Genomic DNA, 20,120 nt, shown 5'->3' with positions numbered 1-20,120 from the left:
GCGGCATGATGCATTCGCCGTTGGATCTCATCGGAGGGCAGAGTAGCTGTGGCCTGGTAATTTACCTGCTATTGGTGGGATGGTGCGGCCCAGTTTTGACTGGAACTGCATTTGGGTTGGGTGTGGAGCAGGGAGTACACGTGAGGACGTTCGCAGAAATGGGAACGGCCAGCATGGATTCAGTTTTTTATGAGATTTTTTCCTATTTATGAGTAATTTACTTAAATTCGACTTCTAATATTTTGAATTAGCCAAAGATGTAAGAAAACAAGACAAATGGCCATTAATTGAATAGTTTTTTTTTTTTTTGATAATACTCTCCTGTGTCATGATCAATTGCAGTTTTTCAATTTACCTCCTTATAAATGGTCGTGGGATCGATCGTGTGGGGCCGCTAAGGTGATGAATTTCACCTTTATACAAAAAAAACTATCAAATGATCATTAATTGAATAGTTTTTTTTTGACAGTACCCTCCTGCGTGATTAATTACAGTTTCTTGATTTACCTCCTCATAAATAATCATGAGACCGATCGTGTGAGGCTACTAATGTGACGGATTCCACCTTTATAAAAAAAAAAAGAATAGCTATTTTTTATAAAATAATAATAATTGATTTTTTCCCCATTAAGATGCTCACAAAATAACTTGACTGCTTTAAATAAATAAACTTTTGAAAACATTTGATTTAATTCAATATTTATGAAAGATAGCTCACTCATAAATTTTATTCATCAATTCACCGACCATTTTGGTAAAATATAATGACTAATTTTTGGGTAAAAATCAGAAAGAACTGAGATGAGCTGAATAATGAGATTCAAGCTCGGTTCGATAGGTTTTCCTCTAAGCTCGAGTTTGGCTTGAGTTAGATTCAAGCTTTAGTTCTTAAGTTTGAGTTCGATTCGTAATGAAATTAAATAATTTATGAACGGTTCAAGCTCAGTTCAAAAATAATTTTTTTAAAAGTTAAACAAGTTTAGTTTAAGTTTAGCTTATTAACATATCATTTTCAGATCCTTAAACAAGCTCAAGTTCGAGCTCATTAGGCACATAATCAAGCTCAAGTTCAAGCTCATGAAAATCACCTACGGTACATGAAAATTACCTATAGAAATGAATACATAACATGCAAAATGAAAACCATAAGAATCCAATTAACATAAAATTAAACAACTTAAAATGTCGACATGAATTATAAATCCTTAACATTTAACATTTAATAGTTCTTAATAATACATAATATGAAAATTACAATCAATAAACAGTACATGATGAGTTAGGGTTTTATTATTTTTAATCGATTTATTTTTGGGCTTTTACATGAAAATAAATTATAAAATGAATCGATTTGATTTATTTATTGAATCTTTAATTGTCCTATATTGCATGATTTGAGGCTTGATATAATTTTTATGATTTAATGGTGAATTTTTGGCATTAATTGGATTTTAATTGATTTTAGGGCTAAATCGGACCCAACTCGAGCTCAACCGCGGTCAAATCGAGTCAAATTTGTCAAATTGATCAAGCCAACATGGAGGACATGACTTAGATCGAGCCTGATCAAAATTTCTGAATTTTTTGGAAACCCTAGACTGCCCTAAAGCCTAGATCAAGTTTGCACCGTTGAATCAGAAATCGGACGGCTGAGATTAATTGATTAATCAAGCGGTATAAAAGCTCAACTTAGGAATGAACAGTGGCTGCCGCCACTGTTCATCTTCCCCCGCGACGCGCCACCCCTGTTCGCGACGTACACAACGGCCAGCCCCGTCCTCCCAAACCTTTCCATTGCAATCCTTGATCCTTGAGGAGTACGAAGCCGGTCCGATTGGGTATTTTCCGGCGACTGGAAGGGCGCGACGGAGAGGGTTTCACCCGCGGCGCTTCCTCTGTTTCCGGCGTTTTCCGTGGCCTGCTGCACAAACCGAGCCCGGGGCTCGACGAGGGGTTCTCCTAGGGTCTCGGAGCTCACTTGTATCAACAGCAACACCATCGGAGCAAGAGGAAGCTGAGGATTCCAGTTTTGCCATCTCAAAACAGCTCGCGCAAGGCACTGTTTCGGCCGGAGAGGGTTTTTTTCCAGGCTTTTCAGAGGTCGGGCAGCGAGTAAACACTCAAGAGATCGACGTGAAGACTCCATAAGGGATTCAAGCCGCAATTGCGGGTTTACCTGCTGGATTGACACCAAGCTGAGGAGAAGCAATCGGAAGAAGGGAAGGAGGATGTTTACTGTTCTTCGTTCTGCAATTTTTGTTCTGAAATTTTGTTGTTTCTGCAATTTCCAAATTTGAAGTTTCTTAATCCCTAGCAACCTTGTTGAATTAGTTATTCAGTTCGTGTTTAGCTGTTGTTGTTTGGATTCAAATTTACTTAGGATTTTCTTAGCTTAGTTGAGCTTTTCTTTGCAATTCTAAACTGATTTCAGTTTCTGATCCTTCACTGTTCCGTGCCAAATTTCGTTACTGTTCTGTGCCAAATGGTTTACGGGTATCAATTGCCATATTTTGATTTGGTCTAGTGTGGATTTCAATGCTGGTTTAATTGTAGCTGATAGTTAGATTTCATAATTGTTTTGCAAGTTGTATTTGTTTCCTTAAAACTTTAAATTGTCACCGTAGCCTAATTGTTGCTTCGTTTCATGTTTTAGCTTTTAGGTTGTATTTGAATTGATTTGCATTCCTAAGTTTGGTTCATACCCAGTTTCGTTTGTCTATATTTTAGAGTGGGAAAACTTGCATTCTTCATTCCATTTTCATTTACAATTCATTAAAAGCATTTACATTTCAAAACAAAACCCCCATTTATATAGAAAAACCCAAAAACACGACACGTAAGCTCAATTAAACAATTTTCTACTAGTCCTTGGAAAAATACGACTCGAGGCCCCTATACTTCATTTGTTTGTATTTATCGTGGGTTTTCGATAAATTTATAAATTCTAATTTGCAACCCTACTCGTGACATATAGCAAATCTAGGGTTGTCAAATTTTGGCGCCGTTGCCGGGGAATAACTAGTAGGAATTGTTTGATTTGAGCTTATGAATAATTTCTTTTACTGTTACTTTGATCATTGTTGGTTTCTAAAATGTATGGAAATTCTTTTTATCAACAACCATCTTATCAACAATCTGAACAACAAAATTTTTATTTGCAGGAGCCATATCAAGGTTTTCAACATGTGGATCAACAATTTCAACCTCAAAATCAGAATTTTCAGAGTGGGCAGTTTCAACAAAATTACAATCAATTTTCAGCCCCAATTTCAGTATTTCACAACCTCAATTTCAACAACAATTTCATCATTCAACCATTTCAAAATTTTGAGGAGCCCATTCAAAGCCTTCAAACCAGAATTTTCACAGCCTTATGGTGGTTTCCAACAGCCCCTAAATCAAGGTTTTCAAGGCAATAATTTTCAGCAACATTCATGGAATTTTCAAGGGAATTTTCAGCATCAAAATGCTTCATTTCAAGCCCAAAATCAATGTCAATCATCATTTTCTCAAAGTGGACAGATTTGTAAGAATTTTCAGCAGCCCACCTATTTTCAAGATTCAAATTCAAACCAAGAAGACTATGGGAGTTCTAGTGGAATCTTTCAAGAACAACTAATCTTGCTACAACAACAAAGTCAAAAAAATGTATCTACTTTTCAAAATCTTGAGAGGCAACTTGAACAACTTGTAAATAGCATGAATCAAATACAAGCTCAAAGATCAAGCACTCAAGAATCAGAATTTTATGAAGAAATTTCAGCAACTCCTTCTCCCACACAAATCAGCCCCGAAATGGATTTTACAGCAATTAATTGTGAACAAAATTCAAGAAACACAAAGGCACAGGTTGATTTCATTTTGGATGATGGAGAGGATACATTGGTTATTCAGAAAGTTGTTCTGGAACCTAGTTCTGATGCATGTGCAGTTGAAGATGATCAAATGGGTGTAGGGGATTGCACTGAGCCCCAGGGACCACCATTAGTGATTGAGGTATCAGAGGATTTTGAGGATACATGTATGAGTGTAGGGGATTGCATGGAGGCAATACCCCAAGAATCACTTCCAGTTAGTATACATTCACTTGAGTTAGAGCAGGAAACCTCATCTGAGGAGGATGAAGTTGTGGAGCCACATAATCAGGAATTAGGGCTTATTTGTGATCACTCCAGTATTTGTCATGCTTCAGGTACCTCCTATTCATCCATGGATATTATTCATGCCCATCATTCAGAAAATGTCATAGAGGTACCAATTTTTGATTTTGTTGGATGTGATTCATTTCTTTATGCATGCCCTACACATTTTGATATTGTTATTTCTGCTCTTTCTTACTCCACATGCGTGTGGAAGATTGGTTCTATTTTTGGCCTTGCAGATTTATTTGAAACATCAGATTGTGCACTTCCACGGTTGATAGAGTCTCCATTAATGCTGAAAAAGGCAACAACAATTCAAGCAACAATCGAGCTTCCCAAGTGGATGCTCCATCTGAATCACCTCCGACCACCTGAGACACCATCCAAGGAGGTGAAGAATTTTAAGAAAGCAACTCAGCACATTCATGGCCATATTCTGAAGATGCTAAACTCACCCCGATCCATTCCATTACCGGCGTGGATTTTATTACTGAATCTTCTACAACCGCCAGGATTCAGGGGAGTTTGTTCCAACTTTCTTTTCATTGTTAATACCATTTTCTGTTTTTCTTTTTAATTTTCAGTTTAGATCAGTAATAAGTTCATTTTCATGAGCATGTTAAAAAAAAATACCATTGCATGCATGGTTTAGGGTAGGGAATAAGAACCTTGAAAGTGTACCCCCTAGGACTTCTTTACATCATGTTAGAAGCTCTTGAAAGAGAATTAAATTTGATTGATTATTCTAGGAATTAAGTCCATGGATGAACACTTTTGAATGCTTGCATGACCCTTAGTAATGGAACCTAGATTGATGAACTTGAGAAAATGTGATTTTTATACCTAGTGAGGTTAGCCATTTTGTGTGATGCACTTAGGTGATTGCCACACTAGAACTTGCTTGTTTTCTTTCAAGGCTACAATATCTATGATGGGTCCACATTTATTTAGGTTTAAAAATTCCCCCCATAAACCATACACTTTTATGCTTTATCCATGTTTAGCCATTTCTCATTTGAAATTTTTCACCCCCATTTTCGGTTCATATTTTCATGCTCTCTTGGACATGGGTATTTTTGAATGTTATTAATGTTCCTTTGCCCGAGACGGTCAAAGATTTAAGTGTGGGGGAGGAGGTGTTCTTTATCATGAAAATTTTTGAAAATTTTCAAAATTGGAGCAAAATTGGAGCTAGTTTTGGATTTAATGCTACAAGATTTTGGATCTTCAATTTTTTGTGATTGACCTACTGTTGGACTGCAATTGAAGTGTTTCAAGATGATAAGTTGATCAGATTCATTTGAGAATGAAGAAAAAATAAAGAATGGAGAAGAAGAAGAAAAAAAAAATGAAATTGGTGTGCCAATAGGGGGTGTATGTGCCAATTTGATTTTTAAAGCCTCATGTGGATTAATTTCATTGGCAATTGACTGATCTATATTGCTGAAAAATGTAGTGAAGTTGAGAAAGCAAAGAATTCAGAATGCTAAGTGGTTGGATTGAAACCAAAAAAAAGCAAAGAATTCAAATGAAAAAAAAAAAGAAGAAGAAGAAAAAAAGAAGTGTTATCTTCATGAGTTGGTGTGGATTTCTAAAGCCCTTGAGAGCTGTTGTAAACCATTTACTGAAGCTACTGTGCTAAGAAGCTATTGATGGTTTAAAGAAGTGCAAATGTTGCATCTATGATCAGTGATCATAGTTTGAAAAGAAAGAAAAAAAAAAAAAAAAAAAGAGTTTGAAAAAAAAAAAGGGTTTGTTGCTTGGATTGATTCTACAAGTCTTTTGAACTCAATTGAAGGAGTGGGATTAAAGTGCAAGAGACAATGATACACATCAGATTTGCATCAGACCAGAAAAAAAAAAGAGAAAGAAAACAGAAAAAAGAAAGAAAGAAAAAAAAGGTTGTATCAAGTGTATCAAAGAAGGTATCAAGAATTTGATCGGTTGATGAATCCCAGTAAAACCTACTTCATTTCAGTTGCTTTCTAAACAACAAATTCAGATATCAAGTGGCAATAAATGGTGCTGCAACAGATCACAAAAGAATCAAGAAAAACAGAAAAAAAAACAGAAAAAAAAAGCAGTTTTTGCATGCAGTTTTATTTCAGCCAGTTTTGCAATTTTTGAGGGACTGATCCGAATCTGGATTTCACGGAAATTTGCATGGATATTAGCATTATCAATCAAGCTTCATGATGCAAAAAGAATGGAGGCAAAAGAGCAAGAAAACAAGAGAGAAAAGCAAGATTTCATTTTGAGAAAAAAAAACAGTTTTTCAGCTTTTATTTTTCAGCCATGTTTACAATCTTTTTCTGCTACTGATCCGAATCTGGATTTCATGATTTGCATGGATATTAGCATTATCAATCAAGCTTCATTATGCAAAAAGAATGGAGGCAAAACAGCAAGAAACAAGAGAGAACAAGCAAAGTTTCAAATTCAATTTCAGTAATTTTCAGAATTAAACGTGCCAATGATACATTGAAATTGCGGATTCATGTGAAGTGAATTTTGATTTCTGATGATTGGATGCTATTTCTTATCTCTTGTGAAATCTAAATGTGAAAGAATTGGGCTTGATTCGAAGGAAAATGCAAAATGGCACATTTGGGTGTTGAAGAAAAAAAAAGAAGAAGAAGAAGGAGTTTGTATCAAGGAATGGAACCTCAATGAGTTTAGATCAGAATTGCTTCATGGAAAAACACACTTGAACAAATGGAATACAAGAGAAAGCCTTCAGAAAAAGGGCAAGGGTTCATTGATTAGCATTTAACTATACCCATGTCTACCACTTCCTTTACTCTATTTTCTTGAAATTTCTTTTCTCTTGAAATTTTCACTTCTAAATTCCTATTTCATTTGTTTCAGTTCATGATTCCTTACATCTTCAATAAGCCTAGTATATGTGGATTCCAAATCATGAATGGTAGTGGAGAGTAGAAAACAAGCAAGCCTATGGTAATGCATGAAACTTAAGTTGCTTGAGTGAGCTCCATTTCCCTTTTGATCATGAATTAGAATTAGGGTGAGAGCCACTGATTTATCTATTGAAAACAACCTCGTGAGATTTAGTGTGATGCATTTTTCTCAATTAGTCATGAAGGGTGAAACTTACTATGCGGTTAACCAAATACAAGGGTTAGTCCATGGATTTAAGTTTTTGAGACTTTACAAGCTTAGATAATTTTCTTTTAATTGTTTCTAATCATGATTGAGAATGATCTAGGGGGTACAATCTTAGTTTATTTTGTTGACTTGAGCGGGACGCTCAAGGGTAAGTGTGGGGGAATTTGATGAGTTAGGGTTTTATTAATTTTTAATCGATTTATTTTTGGGCTTTTACATGAAAATAATTATTTATTGAATCGATTTGATTTTAATTGTCCTATATTGCATGATTTGAGGCTTGATATAATTTTTATGATTTAATGGTGAATTTTTGGCATTAATTGGATTTTAATTGATTTTAGGGCTAAATCGGACCCAACTCGAGCTCAACCGCGGTCAAATCGAGTCAAATTTGCCAAATTGATCAAGCCAACATGGAGGACATGACCTAGATCGAGCCCGATCAAAATCCCTGAATTTTTTGGAAACCCTAGACTGCCCTAAAGCCTAGATCAAGTTTGCACCGTTGATCAGAGATCGGACGGCTGAGATTAATGGGTTAATCAGCGGTATAAAAGCCAAAACTTAGGAAGTGAACAGTGGCTGCGCCACTGTTCATCGTCCCCGCGCGACCGCGACGCCTCCCCTGCTCACGCGACGTACGCGCACGGGCCAGCCCCGTCCTCCCAAACCTATCCCATTGTGATCCTTGATCCACGAGGAGTCGAAGCCGGCCGATTGGGTATTTTCCGGCGACTGGAAGGGCGCGACGGAGAGGGTTTTTCCGGCGCTTCCAAACTCTGTTTCCGGCGTTTTCCGGCCTGCTGCACAAACCGAGTCCGGGGCTCGTGGAGGGGTTCTCCTGGGATCTCGGAGCTCACTTGTATCAACAGCAACACCATCGGAGCAAGAGGAAGCTGAGGATTCCAGTTTGCCATTTCAAAACAGCTCGCGCAAGGCACTGTTTCGGCCGGAGAGGGTTTTTCCGGGCTTTTCAGAGGTCGGGCAGCGAGTAAACACTCAAGAGATCGACGTGAAGACTCCATAAGGATCAGTGAAGCCGCAATTGCGGGTTTACCTGCTGGATTGACACCCAGCTGAGGAGGAGCAAACGGAGAAGGGAAGGAGGATGTTTACTGTTCTTCGTTCTGCAATTTTTGATTCTGAAATTTTGTTGTTTCTGCAATTTCCAAATTTGAAGTTTCTTAATCCCTAGCAACCTTGTTGAATTAGTTATTCAGTTCGTGTTTAGCTGTTGTTGTTTGGATTCAAATTTACTTAGGATTTTCTTAGCTTAGTTGAGCTTTTCTTTGCAATTCTAAACTGATTTCAGTTTCTGATCCTTCACTGTTCCGTGCCAAATTTCGTTACTGTTCTGTGCCAAATGGTTTACGGGTATCAATTGCCATATTTTGATTTGGTCTAGTGTGGATTTCAATGCTGGTTTAATTGTAGCTGATAGTTAGATTTCATAATTGTTTTGCAAGTTGTATTTGTTTCCTTAAAACTCAAATTGTCACCGTAGCCTAGTTGTTGCTTCGTTTCATGTTTTAGCTTTTAGGTTGTATTTGAATTGATTTGCATTCCTAAGTTTGGTTCATACCCAGTTTCGTTTGTCTATATTTTAGAGTGGGAAAACTTGCATTCTTCATTCCATTTTCATTTACAATTCATTAAAAGCATTTACATTTCAAAACAAAACCCCCATTTATATAGAAAACCCAAAAACACGACACGTAAGCTCGAATTAAACAAGTTTCTACTAGTCCTTGGAAAAATACGACTCGAGGCCCCTATACTTCATTTGTTTGTATTTATCGTGGGTTTTCGATAAATTTATAAATTCTAATTTGCAACCCTACTCGTGACATATCCATAGCAAATCTAGGGTTATCGAAAGAGATGAGAGAGGGGGTGAATCTCGTATTTTATAAAATTTTTCTTTTCAAGTTCTTTTAGAAATCAAAGATCATAGCGAAATAAAAATATATAAATACACAGATCAATTTTTACTTGGTTCCCAGTCTAAAGACTACTACTCCAAGGCAATTCACTAAAGTTCTTTTCTCTGAAAATTTTCAGAGGAGGAAAACTCATACAAAAATGAAGAGAGTAGTAATACACTACTACCTCTTAAAATTAAAATGCAAGAATGTAGTGTAGACGAAGGTTGTCAAAGAGCCTCACGGTGTAGCAGCAGATGATCTTGCATGAGTAGAGTACCAGGAGAGAAGGAATGGTCGTTCAGAATTGATACAGTCTTAGATCCCGAGGCTTCTTTTATAGCCTTCATCTGATCGTTTGGTCAACTGATCCTTTTGGTTCACTAAACTATTGGATTTCGATATGCATAATTTTAAATTTTATGTTTCATAAACATGCAGCGGAAGCGTAATAAATATTTTATTACTATCTACTTATAACAATCACACAAGGATATATATACATGCAAATATAATCATAGATAAGACATAAACAAATTTATACCTTTTAGATAACACGAAGCGGAAACGACATCAACTAGCAATCTTGAGCAAGGTTGTCTTTACTCGTATCGGCGTCGAGATCTCCTCGAGATAACTTTCCTAAGTCACGTGTCATGTCTCTACTTCAATACTAGTCTAAGGAGGGAGACAAATGATCTAAGAGAGGACCTACAGTTCGATTACATATCCGGCAGCTCGAAGCAACCCGGCGATACGAATCAAATTGAACGGAAGCGATCATACCACCATTTGAAGATCATATGGTTTGCTATCAAGGAGCAGCAAAACTAAATGGTGTGAGTGTTCCAACGATAATAATTGCCACAAAATAATTGTCAAAACGAAATGAAAAAATGATACCTTTCAGTGAATAAACAACCATTGTTTCTCCTCATATTCCTTGCTTCCACCGTCGGTTATAGCTTCCTTTAGCTCCTGGATGACCGACCCTTGGGAGGATACTGATCTTAGAGAAGATCCTTAGCCAGTGGTGAACTTGGATGGTCCTTTTAGCCAACAGCAATAAGAACTCCAAGGTTTGGTTTTGGCTTGGGCGGCGAAGAGGAAGAGAAGGGAAATTTTAAAACCTATCAATTAGATTTTTAATCTCTGTTAATAATTCTTTATAAAAGTTGTATTTATAGATCTCTAACAGATTTGATTCACTAACTAAAAATTTACATCTATTAACCCAAAGTCCAAATTGTTGACTTAAGTTCACAACCAAACCGAATTGGTTCAAAATCAAACCACCTTTAATTTAAACAAAATCAATTTAATTTATAATTAAATCAAAGAAGACCCACTTTATTTTCAAAAGACATGGCTCACTTGCATTTCCTTTCAAATAAAATATCTTCATATTTGTCTTCGTCCGGTCTAACCGAACTCAATCTCTCTCGATCTAAGAATCCAATTCTCAAACTTCTTTTATGTCATTTAGAAAAATTTATAGTGTGTGTGACCTTTATAAGTTTTCGATTTATATTGGTCGTCCATAATTAACTATTAATTATGAATCGATCATGAGTAACACCTAGTAGTACATCATAATCCCTAATTAATTAAAAATTATAGTTGATTCTAGAACCACTTCTGAAACTCTTCGTCGTCGATCGACGACGAAAACTAAATTCGTCGTCGATTGACGATGAAAATTGAATTCGTTGTCGATTGGCGACGAATTTGACGATAAAAATAATTTTTCGTCGTTAAATTTTACGACGAAACATAAAATTTTCATCGTAAAATTTGACGACGACTTTATAGCAACGAACTAGAGTTCGTCGCAAATCCTTTTGTGATGATTTTTTTTTTTAAATTCATCGGTAATGAGGATTTTTTTTTAGTGAGTGACAGAAGAGAAAAAGAGGAAATGATCATTAGGCGTTGATTGCTCCCAATAGTAATAGTAAGAGTTGACGGGTGAAACCGTGAAGAGCAAGAAAAAAATTGGATGACTAAGAGCATCCGCAACGCGCTGTTAATCGCGCGTTAACAGCGGACGTGGCGGAGCGAGGAAAAGACGTGGAGGAGTGAGGGAAAAGTGAGGGAGGAGTGAGGTATTTAACGCGTTCAGAGTTCTGAACGCGTTAATCGGTGGGCCATAATTTTTTTTTTTTTTTAATGTTAACGCCAATCGTCAAACCCCAAACCTGAGTGGTGGTCGACCACGTGGTCGATCACCATATAGTGGTCGACCATCACTGCCAACCACATGGCAGTGGATCCGATCATACGTATTAACGATGCGATTAACGCCAGCTACGTTGCAGCTGCGCCTCTAAGAGGACGAAGAGGATGAAAAAAATTATGACAGAAGAAAAAAATCACATCAGAATTAAATATTTTATTTTTTTATAAGTTTCCTTCTGTGACTTTTGTAAAAAAAAGAAACGTTCTCTTTCTTGACACCTGAGCTATATACTTGAAAAACAAATTCAAGCTATTATTAAGAGGAAATCAATTATTAACTTAAAATGTAAAAAAAAAAATTACCCGAGCTACAATCCGGTAACGTGTTACTTGCCTCCCTCCGCTCTTGAATAGGACGGACAAGGATTTTGAATAGATTTCAAAGCAGCAAAAAGAATTTCGCATTCCGTCTAATTTTCCTTTAAAATCAATTGATTTTAATCTGGTCAAAAAAATTAAATAATGCATGAAGATAACGATATCATTTTACGGGCGAGCGGATGAGATGCGCATTTGTTAGATAAAAAATCATACAATTCCAATTAAATAAAAAAAACGTCCTTTTAATTTTTATCCAAGTTTTTCCATTTAAAATTTAAAAATAAAATGGATATTTGCTTGGCTTTTCTTTAGATTTACTTGATAAAAAATATGACACATTGAAAAAAATAATAATTTTTTAAAAAGTAAAAAAGATAATGCATACTTAACTTGATAACTATTTGTATTTTTGGTATTCATGGATGATCACAAGAGCTCAAAAGGATCGATCAATTTCTTGCATGTTTATCGCTCCCGACGAATCCTCCGAGCCACAAAAACACGCTATAAAATCCCCTCCCTCGCCTCCAAATCTCTCAGGCCTGCGCAGTTTCAATAACTCTCTTCTTCTCTTCCTCGTCTCTAATTGCCTTATTCCTCGTGTCCAACCAAGAATTCATATTTAAGACGAGATGGAGGTGAAGAAGATCGCCTGTGCCGTCCTCGTCGCGGCCGCCACTGCCACCGGCGTCCTGGCCGCCGATGCCCCCGCCCCCGGCCCCGCCTCCGGCGCTGCCTCCTTGCCGGCCGCTGGAGCCGCCCTCGGCGTCGCCGTCCTCTCCTTCGTCGCGTGCTACTTGCAGTAAATGAGAGAAGGATCAAAGAGCATTTGTTTCATTGTGAATCCAATTTGGAATGTAACTGAAATGTGATTGAAATGGGTTTCATTAAGGATATTATAATCCAATCCACGTATCTATCTGTCAACGTAATAAGAGCATTACTACAACTCCATTATTTCAGAGTAACTTTCATTACTATTTTTATCATTTGAGGTCTTTAGAGTTAGATTTTAGCTATTACAAGGGCAGTTTCATCGCATCAACGCCATAAAAAGCAACCAAAGTATGAGTGATCATTGATTGACAGAGGAAAACACCAGACGTTGAATCTTTTGCATGCTGCATGAAGCAAATGTGCAGAGTGCCAGTTCGATCTTCAGAGGGGTGTTTTCCCATTCTCGAAGAGATGCAGTTCAGTTGTCAAGTCACAAGTGAGATGCAGCTTTGGGGGGCTGATTCTGGGCGCTGACAAACTTTGTACAGCTTAATTATGGCAATTAATCTCTGGAGCACAGTCATCTGGTGCACGCAAGTTTACCTCTGAAGGCCATTAAAGAACCATCCAGGGTAGCACTTCATTGTCCTGTCTCTCGGCACTCGGTTCGATGTTGCTAGATCTTGTGCCAGCGAGAATCTCGATTCCCAAGGCCCAACCAATGCACTGTGCCGGTCTTTCTTCAGATGTGCCCTGAGAAAAGCTACTACAAGAGCCAGATGTTCAATGTCGATTTGCTAAGTTAAAGATTAATGGCGAAGCATCGTGGGGGCCTACCCTGAAGGCTCTGCTGCCTGCCAACGCTATTGCAAGAACAATGAATGTCCTTGAATTTCACAGCGTTTAAAATGTTGAATAGATTCACAATTTAGAGGCAAGTTCACAAAGAAGAAACTGAAGCTTTCCTATCATTTGAACCAGAAGAAAGCATTGCGATATATAGCAAAACACCTATCGATGTTATGGTTTCCATGGCCAGAGTGGGATCGACATTTCAAGTCACAAAATTGCCACGAATAAGTGGATGACGACAGATCATATAATCTACAGAGACCAGTGATGGATCATATGATCGGAGTGACCGTAACCGTGTTCGAGGTACTGCCTACTCCCCTGCAGAGCCAACGCGAGCTCACCTGAAAAATGAGCTCGATCGGGTTCGGTTTCTTGTGAGTGGCTCCTGCTTCCCGGATCCCTCAAGCCCCAGGAGTTGGCCGCCATGTAATTGTTGGAAAAGGGATTGAAGCTGCCGGATGAAGAAATCGATGGAACTTGGCTTCTGCTAGCGTTACTGCCCCATGGCTGAGTCGATGACAGAAGAGAGAGAGCACAGCTGCCGTCTAAAGCTCCTGCAAGGCACTCGCTTGGTGGAAGTTCCGGCGAAGATAACAGCATCTGGCCCGGCGAGCCTTGCGAGTATGGATGGGCTCTGAGCACCGGAACAACCGCATTTGATGGAGCATCCACCACTTCGTGCCATTGGTTGCCCGCCGCCAGATTATCAGAGCAAATGTCTCTACCGTGCTTCGGGTAACTGAAGTCCATCAGAAAGCTTCTGAATCTGCTGGGTTCTGCTTCATAATTCAATGCAACAATCGGAGAACTCAGATCAGATCGACAACATAAATGGAATGCCACAGAATATCGATCAGATGATTCTAACCATGGAAGGACCGTGGAAACTGGCCGTAGCGAGAATTGAAGGGACCAGACGGCGGCTTCCTCCGCCGCTCATTGTGCCCTGCCAGCCGTCTGCGGCAACTGCGTTTGCCTTGGTCGAACTCAGTCAACTGGTGAAACCTGTGAATGTATGGCAGCAAAGTCATTTTTACCCACATCTTTCAATTGATGATTGTCGTATATTCAGTTAAATATCACCTTCCAACGATCATTAACAGACATGCACTATCATCAAAGGTCTAGGGTTTCAACAATTACAAGAGTTCTTAATATCTCTGCTGCTGGTTAAGATCTATGCTCTAGCACTCAGCCAGCAAAATGTGTTTTTTGGAGGAAAGTAATTAGAGTAACATTTTCAAGCAAACTGAACACCCAAAAACAGATGATGTTAGAGTATCAAAAAAATGGGGAGATCATCTTTGACGTTCATAGTTTAAATAATATACAGAAATTGGAATATAAACAAAACCAATCAATATCTTCAATAATTAACGTAAACAATTCCCTACCCTTCCCCAATTCAAGAAAAAGTTTTCCCGAACTTTAGATTTGGAACAAAATCTTTCCCTTTCATTCCAGTCTTTTCAAACAAGCTCAAGTTGGCTGATTGATAAATGTAGCTTGCACTTAAAAGAGAAAAACTCTTCTCTAACATGCATAGCAGTGATTGCAAATAATTCATCATTGAAGTGTGGCAAGAATGCGAAGATGAACAGAGCTTCTTGAGCATAAAGATACAAATTTATGGAGAAGAAAAAAACAGAACCTTACTGGAAAGCAAATACTATTAGAAGAGAGTTGTGGAAGGTAGCAATCAGTGCAATGAGCACCATTGCAAGAAAGCAAAATCCATCGACGAGTAAAGAGACAAAACTAAAAATGCCACTCTCTTTTTTTTCAGGGAATTCAAAACTCTGAAAACCAGATTCATGAAGTCAAAAAAAAAAAAAGGGCTTTTTAGGTCATGCCGCTGCTGGCGTGGTAGACAAACGAGGAAGACTGAATAAGCAAGAGCACGAGACCTGCTGCACTGCTGACAGAACCTCTGCTCGATGCCGCCGACGATGACCTTGGGAGCCTTGGAGTGCATCCCGCACACCTTGTGCCGGCAGTAGTAGGCCTTCACGCCGCTCAGATCCGCCTCGCACCCTTCGACTTGGCACCTCGGCCGCGGCGGCGCCTGCTGCTGCCCTCCTCCTCCTCCTCCTTGCAGCACCCCCCTCCCCTTCCTCGCCGGCGGCGCCTTATTGCCGCCGCCACTTCCGTCCTCAAAATAGATCTTTTTACCAAACACGAGACCTCGCAGGGAGTCATCGCCGCCGCCTCCGCACCCAGCCGAGGGGTCGATCGGTCCAGAATCCATCTCCACCTTACAGCGAGGCAGCGGGTCAATCTACACCACCAACAGCCCAACCATCGGAGCAGGGAGAAGGGGCGAAGTCGAGTTGGGCTGCTGGTATAAGAACGAAAGGAGAAAAGGAGGATGGAATTGCAATAAAGTGGAGAAGAAGGTCGTTTAATCAATTCTGCATGACATAAAGCTGACAGCTGCCATTTTAGAACAGTGTGCTGCGCAGTGAGGTGTGTTAATGGGGGGAAGGGAGAGAGATTTTGATGGTACTTCATATTTATAGAGGTTGGAAGGCGACATTGATTTACCGGGGATTTTTTTTCCTAAATAAGCAACATTTTTTAGATTTCCTCCCTGTAATAACTTTCTACATCTTCTAATGCTGCAAAAGGTTGGAACCGCCAACCTAGCGGCCTCCCACCTCGGCCCCACAAGTATGAGGGGGAGTAAATCACGGTGAATGCGGAACTGAACAGGGCGTGAACTTTCTACATCTTCTAAGAGATCATGGTTGATGAATGTAGATTTAATGTTCCCGGAACAATGATACTGTAGTAAGATATCTAGTCTCCGGAACAATGGTACAACGGTAGGATATTCAAGTTGTAACCTAGGGACCTACGGTTCGATCTCCAGCTACGACGTATTTGCAGGAATTTTCCTTCAAATGGGGAACGCAATCAAAGGATGTTGGGCATCTGGATTGACCGCCGTATGTGCTTCCCGATTTACCCTGGTGGTCAGTGAGAAACTTCCGTGGGACCGGACCGACCACCCCCAGAGATGTGGCTACTGGGATTATCATTTTTTTGTAGTAAGATATCTAAATTATCACTCAGGTACCTATAATTTAATCTTTAATTATGACATATTTATAAAAAAAATTTAAATGGAAAACGTAATCAAAAAATGTTGAGCGTCTGGGTTCACTATTGCGTGCACTTCTCGATTTATTCTGGTGGTTGATGAAAAATTTTCATGGGATCAGATCGATCACCTTTAGAGATAATTAATGAAATTAACTGGGATTTATTATTATTATTTTTAAGGATAGATTTGATAAATAAATATTGAAAGATCATAATAACAAAAAATTGTCGTAATTTGTAAGATCGCCAATAAATGTGCGGTCCATTTTACAACGTTGTGCCCCAATTAATAGATTCGAGGCCATGCCAAATTCCAAGGTTTGCCATGACTTTTCACATAATTGTTAAAATTAATAAAAAATAAAATACATTCTTTATTGTTAAAAATATTTAAAATAATATTTTATTTTTTATTGACTAAAAATTTAAAAAATATTTCTAATTAATAAAAGGACATCCTTTACTTAAAAAAAAGTAAAATCAACTGTCTAACATATTTAAAATCATTTTTTAATTATTATACTAATTAATTAATATTATAATTATTATAGTAGTTATTTAATAATAATTGGTTTAATGATTTTAATTTTTAAATGGCATTATAAATATTTTTTTATTTAAAAGTACTTTATATATAATATTTTTTATTAAATTAAATTTTAAAAAATAAAAAAATAATTAAAATTGCAATAGTATATGGCACTATAACTACTAAAATATAATTTTTAGATTAAAATTAGAATAACATGATTTTTAAATACAACATCCTTTTAATAATGATAAAAAATAAAAATATATACTTTTAATTTTTTATTCTATTTAAATCTTCTTTTGGTTCATTGAAGTCGATAATTAGTTGGGCAAATTGTAGTGACAAATAGAATGACATATTCGTTCATTCACGAAAAGTTTGAAATATACTATTTCAAAAACAGAAATAAAAAAAAAATCGAAAACATATAAGAATAGAATAGGTTGAAATATACTGTATGAATAGGTTGAGATATTCTATTCGAAAAACATTACCAATTTATTATTTTACTAATTTATCTTGATATAATATATATCAAATATTTTTTTTCTTTTTTTCTTTTTAGTCAACTTGTTTTTATATATATAAAAGGTTTTATACGAGGATGAATAAACAAAAATATTTTTTTAGATTTCTATTATTTTCTTATTCTTCCATATTTTTTTAAATGGTATCAAAGCAATTTGTTCTAGGAAATTTCTTCGCCTAATACGATGGATTCAACTTCTTCTTCATTAAATAAAGTCGGAGGAAATATTATTGCTGACAATTCTGATCTATTTCTTTTTGAATACTCAAATCATCAAGGAATTGTTTTGGTCACCAAACATTTGAATGGTGACAATTTTGCACTTGGAGTCATTCAATGAGCATAGCTCTCAGCGCTAAAAATAACACGGATTTATCAACGGAAGCATCAAGAAACCAATATTGATTGATGCAACTTTTCTCTCATGGAAAAGGTGCAATGATATGGTTTTATCATGGATCCTCAATTCTATTGAATTCGATATCGCTAATAGCGTGATTTATGTTGAGACAGCTGTTGAAGTTTAGACTAATTTGAAAGAAAGATTCTCTCAAAATAATACACCTAGAATGTTTCAAATCAAGAGAGGCATCGCTTCGCTACACCAAAGTTCTATTGCAGTTTATTTCACTAAATTAAAATGCCTATGGAATAAACTTTCTTCTTATAATGATCTTCCAATTTGCACTTGTGGTGTCATGAAGAAAGTAGAAGAACGAGAACAAAGAGGAAAGATAATATAATTTCTTATGGGTCTGAAGGAATCTTATTCTACTATTCGTGATCAAATACTTCTTATGCAGCCTCTTTTTACTATTGAGAGAGTTTATTCCCTGGCTTTAAATAAAGAAAAACAAAGAGACTTGATTGTCTCCAAGGATGTCATATTGGTGGACACACTTAAGAGTCATTATGGGAATCATTTATCAAATAAAAGTAAAACGAAGTTATATTGTAGCAACTGTAATGGAAATAATCATACTATTGATACTACCACTTGCATGGTTTCCCTCCGGGATATAAGAAGAATAAAGAGAAGAAGAAATCTTTTGCAAATAATTCTCGGTAAGAGACTCCAAGCTGTTGGATCGTTGGGTGCACGCTAGAGGAGGGGTGAATAGAGCATGCTTCGTTTTTCTTCGTTTGTTCATTCTATCAAAAATACTTATAGTGGAATTAGTAAAACAAGACAAGGGGCTCGCGGATTTTACTTGGTTCCTAACCCTTCAGGATTAGTATGTCCTATGCCTATGTACAGAAGGTGCTCGTCTACTAATGGTCTCCTTTTCGAACCTTCATTCGGAAGTGGAGAAAGTCATTTTACAATCCAATCAAGAATAGAAATTAAATACATGACAATAAGAAAAAGAATAGCAAGATCTCGTGTAGCCGATCTGGAAATCTTTGAGCGTCGCACACACTCCTCCTGGAACTTCCTCGGTTGCACAAGCTTGGCTCCGTTCGCGTTCATCAATACCACAGGATGAAGAATGAGGCGTAGAGAGATGATCTCCTTGTGGTGCACGTTCAGTCTCCTTATATAGAGCCTTCCGGGCGCTTGGATTCTTATCCGAGTGCCTAGATCCGATCGGATCCAATCCGATCTCTTCTGACTCTATCCGAGCTGATTCTTCTTGATCCAGGTGTCTGGACCATCCAAGGGCACCTGGACCGTTCGGGCGCTTAGAATAACATACGGGCACGCGAATCCAATCAACTCAGGTTTGACCTGAGTTAACCCCGGACTTGATTCGGCTGCTTTTGTGTATTCCTCTTATACTTCCTTCGTCTTGCTTTTGGTTCCTGATTCCTACAAGATAAACATACAAACACGCAAACAACCTAAGTTTATCTGTAGTCTGTCTGACCTACTAGGCTTACCTAAATCTTACCCTGTAAGTCTAACCTACTAGCTTACCTATGCCTAACTCCCTATTAGGACTAGTCATTTTCATAGGTAGATTTATCACCTGCTAAACATCCAGTTTGGATTTTCTCTTGCCTAACCTTCAGTTATGACTAGTCACTTCCATAGGTAGACTTCTAACCTACCAAACATCTAGTTTGGATTTTCCCTTGCCTAACCTTTAGTTAGGATTTTTCCTGCCTAATCCTCTAGATCAGGACTTCTCCTAGCCTCCAATTAGGACTGCCTAGCCTTCAACTAGGACTTCCTTGCTCGATCCTCTAGATCAGGACTTCCTCTGCCTAGCCTCCAACTAGGACTGTCTAGCCTCCAACTAGGACTTCCTTGCTTGATCCTCTAGATCAGGACTTCCTCTGCCTAGCCTCCAACTAGGATTTATTTAGAACTTTCTCTGCCTAGCCTCTAACTAGGGCTTTCCCTGTCTAGCCTCCAACTAAGACTTCTTGCCTAGCCTCAACTAGGGCTTCTCGCTAATCTTCTGGTCAAACTGACCTGACTAGACTTCATTCACATTCAAACATTAGGTCCTGTTTGGATCAACCCTTGATCAAACAGATCAGACCTAGGTATTTTGTCAAATATCGAAATTCTAGGGTCAGACCTAGTGCTCTTTGCACCAACATAAGCTTTACATACGAACAATATCAACAACTCTTGGCTCTCTTAAACAATGGTGAAACTTAACCAAAGGCAAATGTTATAG

At 37.8% G+C, this 20,120-nt stretch overlaps 2 protein-coding genes across 2 annotated transcripts; one reads left to right on the top strand and one right to left on the bottom strand.

Moving 5' to 3' along the window:
• Nucleotides 1-12,384: 12,384 nt before the first annotated feature.
• Nucleotides 12,385-12,558, top strand: LOC141814207 (arabinogalactan protein 23-like). Its single transcript, XM_074702153.1, has one exon. It carries the CDS (start codon nt 12,385-12,387, stop codon nt 12,556-12,558), a length of 174 nt encoding a protein of 57 aa, XP_074558254.1.
• Nucleotides 12,559-13,412: 854 nt separating this feature from the next.
• On the bottom strand, nt 13,413-15,660 carry LOC141814917 (squamosa promoter-binding-like protein 17). The gene is made up of 3 exons (XM_074702875.1): nt 15,232-15,660; nt 14,193-14,329; nt 13,413-14,100 (listed from the first exon to the last, which is right to left on the bottom strand). The coding sequence occupies exons 1-3, from the start codon at nt 15,570-15,572 to the stop codon at nt 13,574-13,576; spliced, it is 1,005 nt and encodes a 334-aa protein (XP_074558976.1). The 5' UTR covers nt 15,573-15,660; the 3' UTR covers nt 13,413-13,573.
• Between the last annotated feature and the right edge of the window lie 4,460 nt (nt 15,661-20,120).

This window comes from Curcuma longa, chromosome 21, assembly GCF_044706935.1.
Source record: "Curcuma longa cultivar G26 ecotype Majalengka, Jawa Barat chromosome 21, ITB_CL_G26_1.1, whole genome shotgun sequence".
Taxonomy (NCBI): domain Eukaryota; kingdom Viridiplantae; phylum Streptophyta; class Magnoliopsida; order Zingiberales; family Zingiberaceae; genus Curcuma; species Curcuma longa.
Note: the sequence above shows the minus strand (reverse complement) of the source record. Positions and strands in the feature narration are given on the sequence as shown.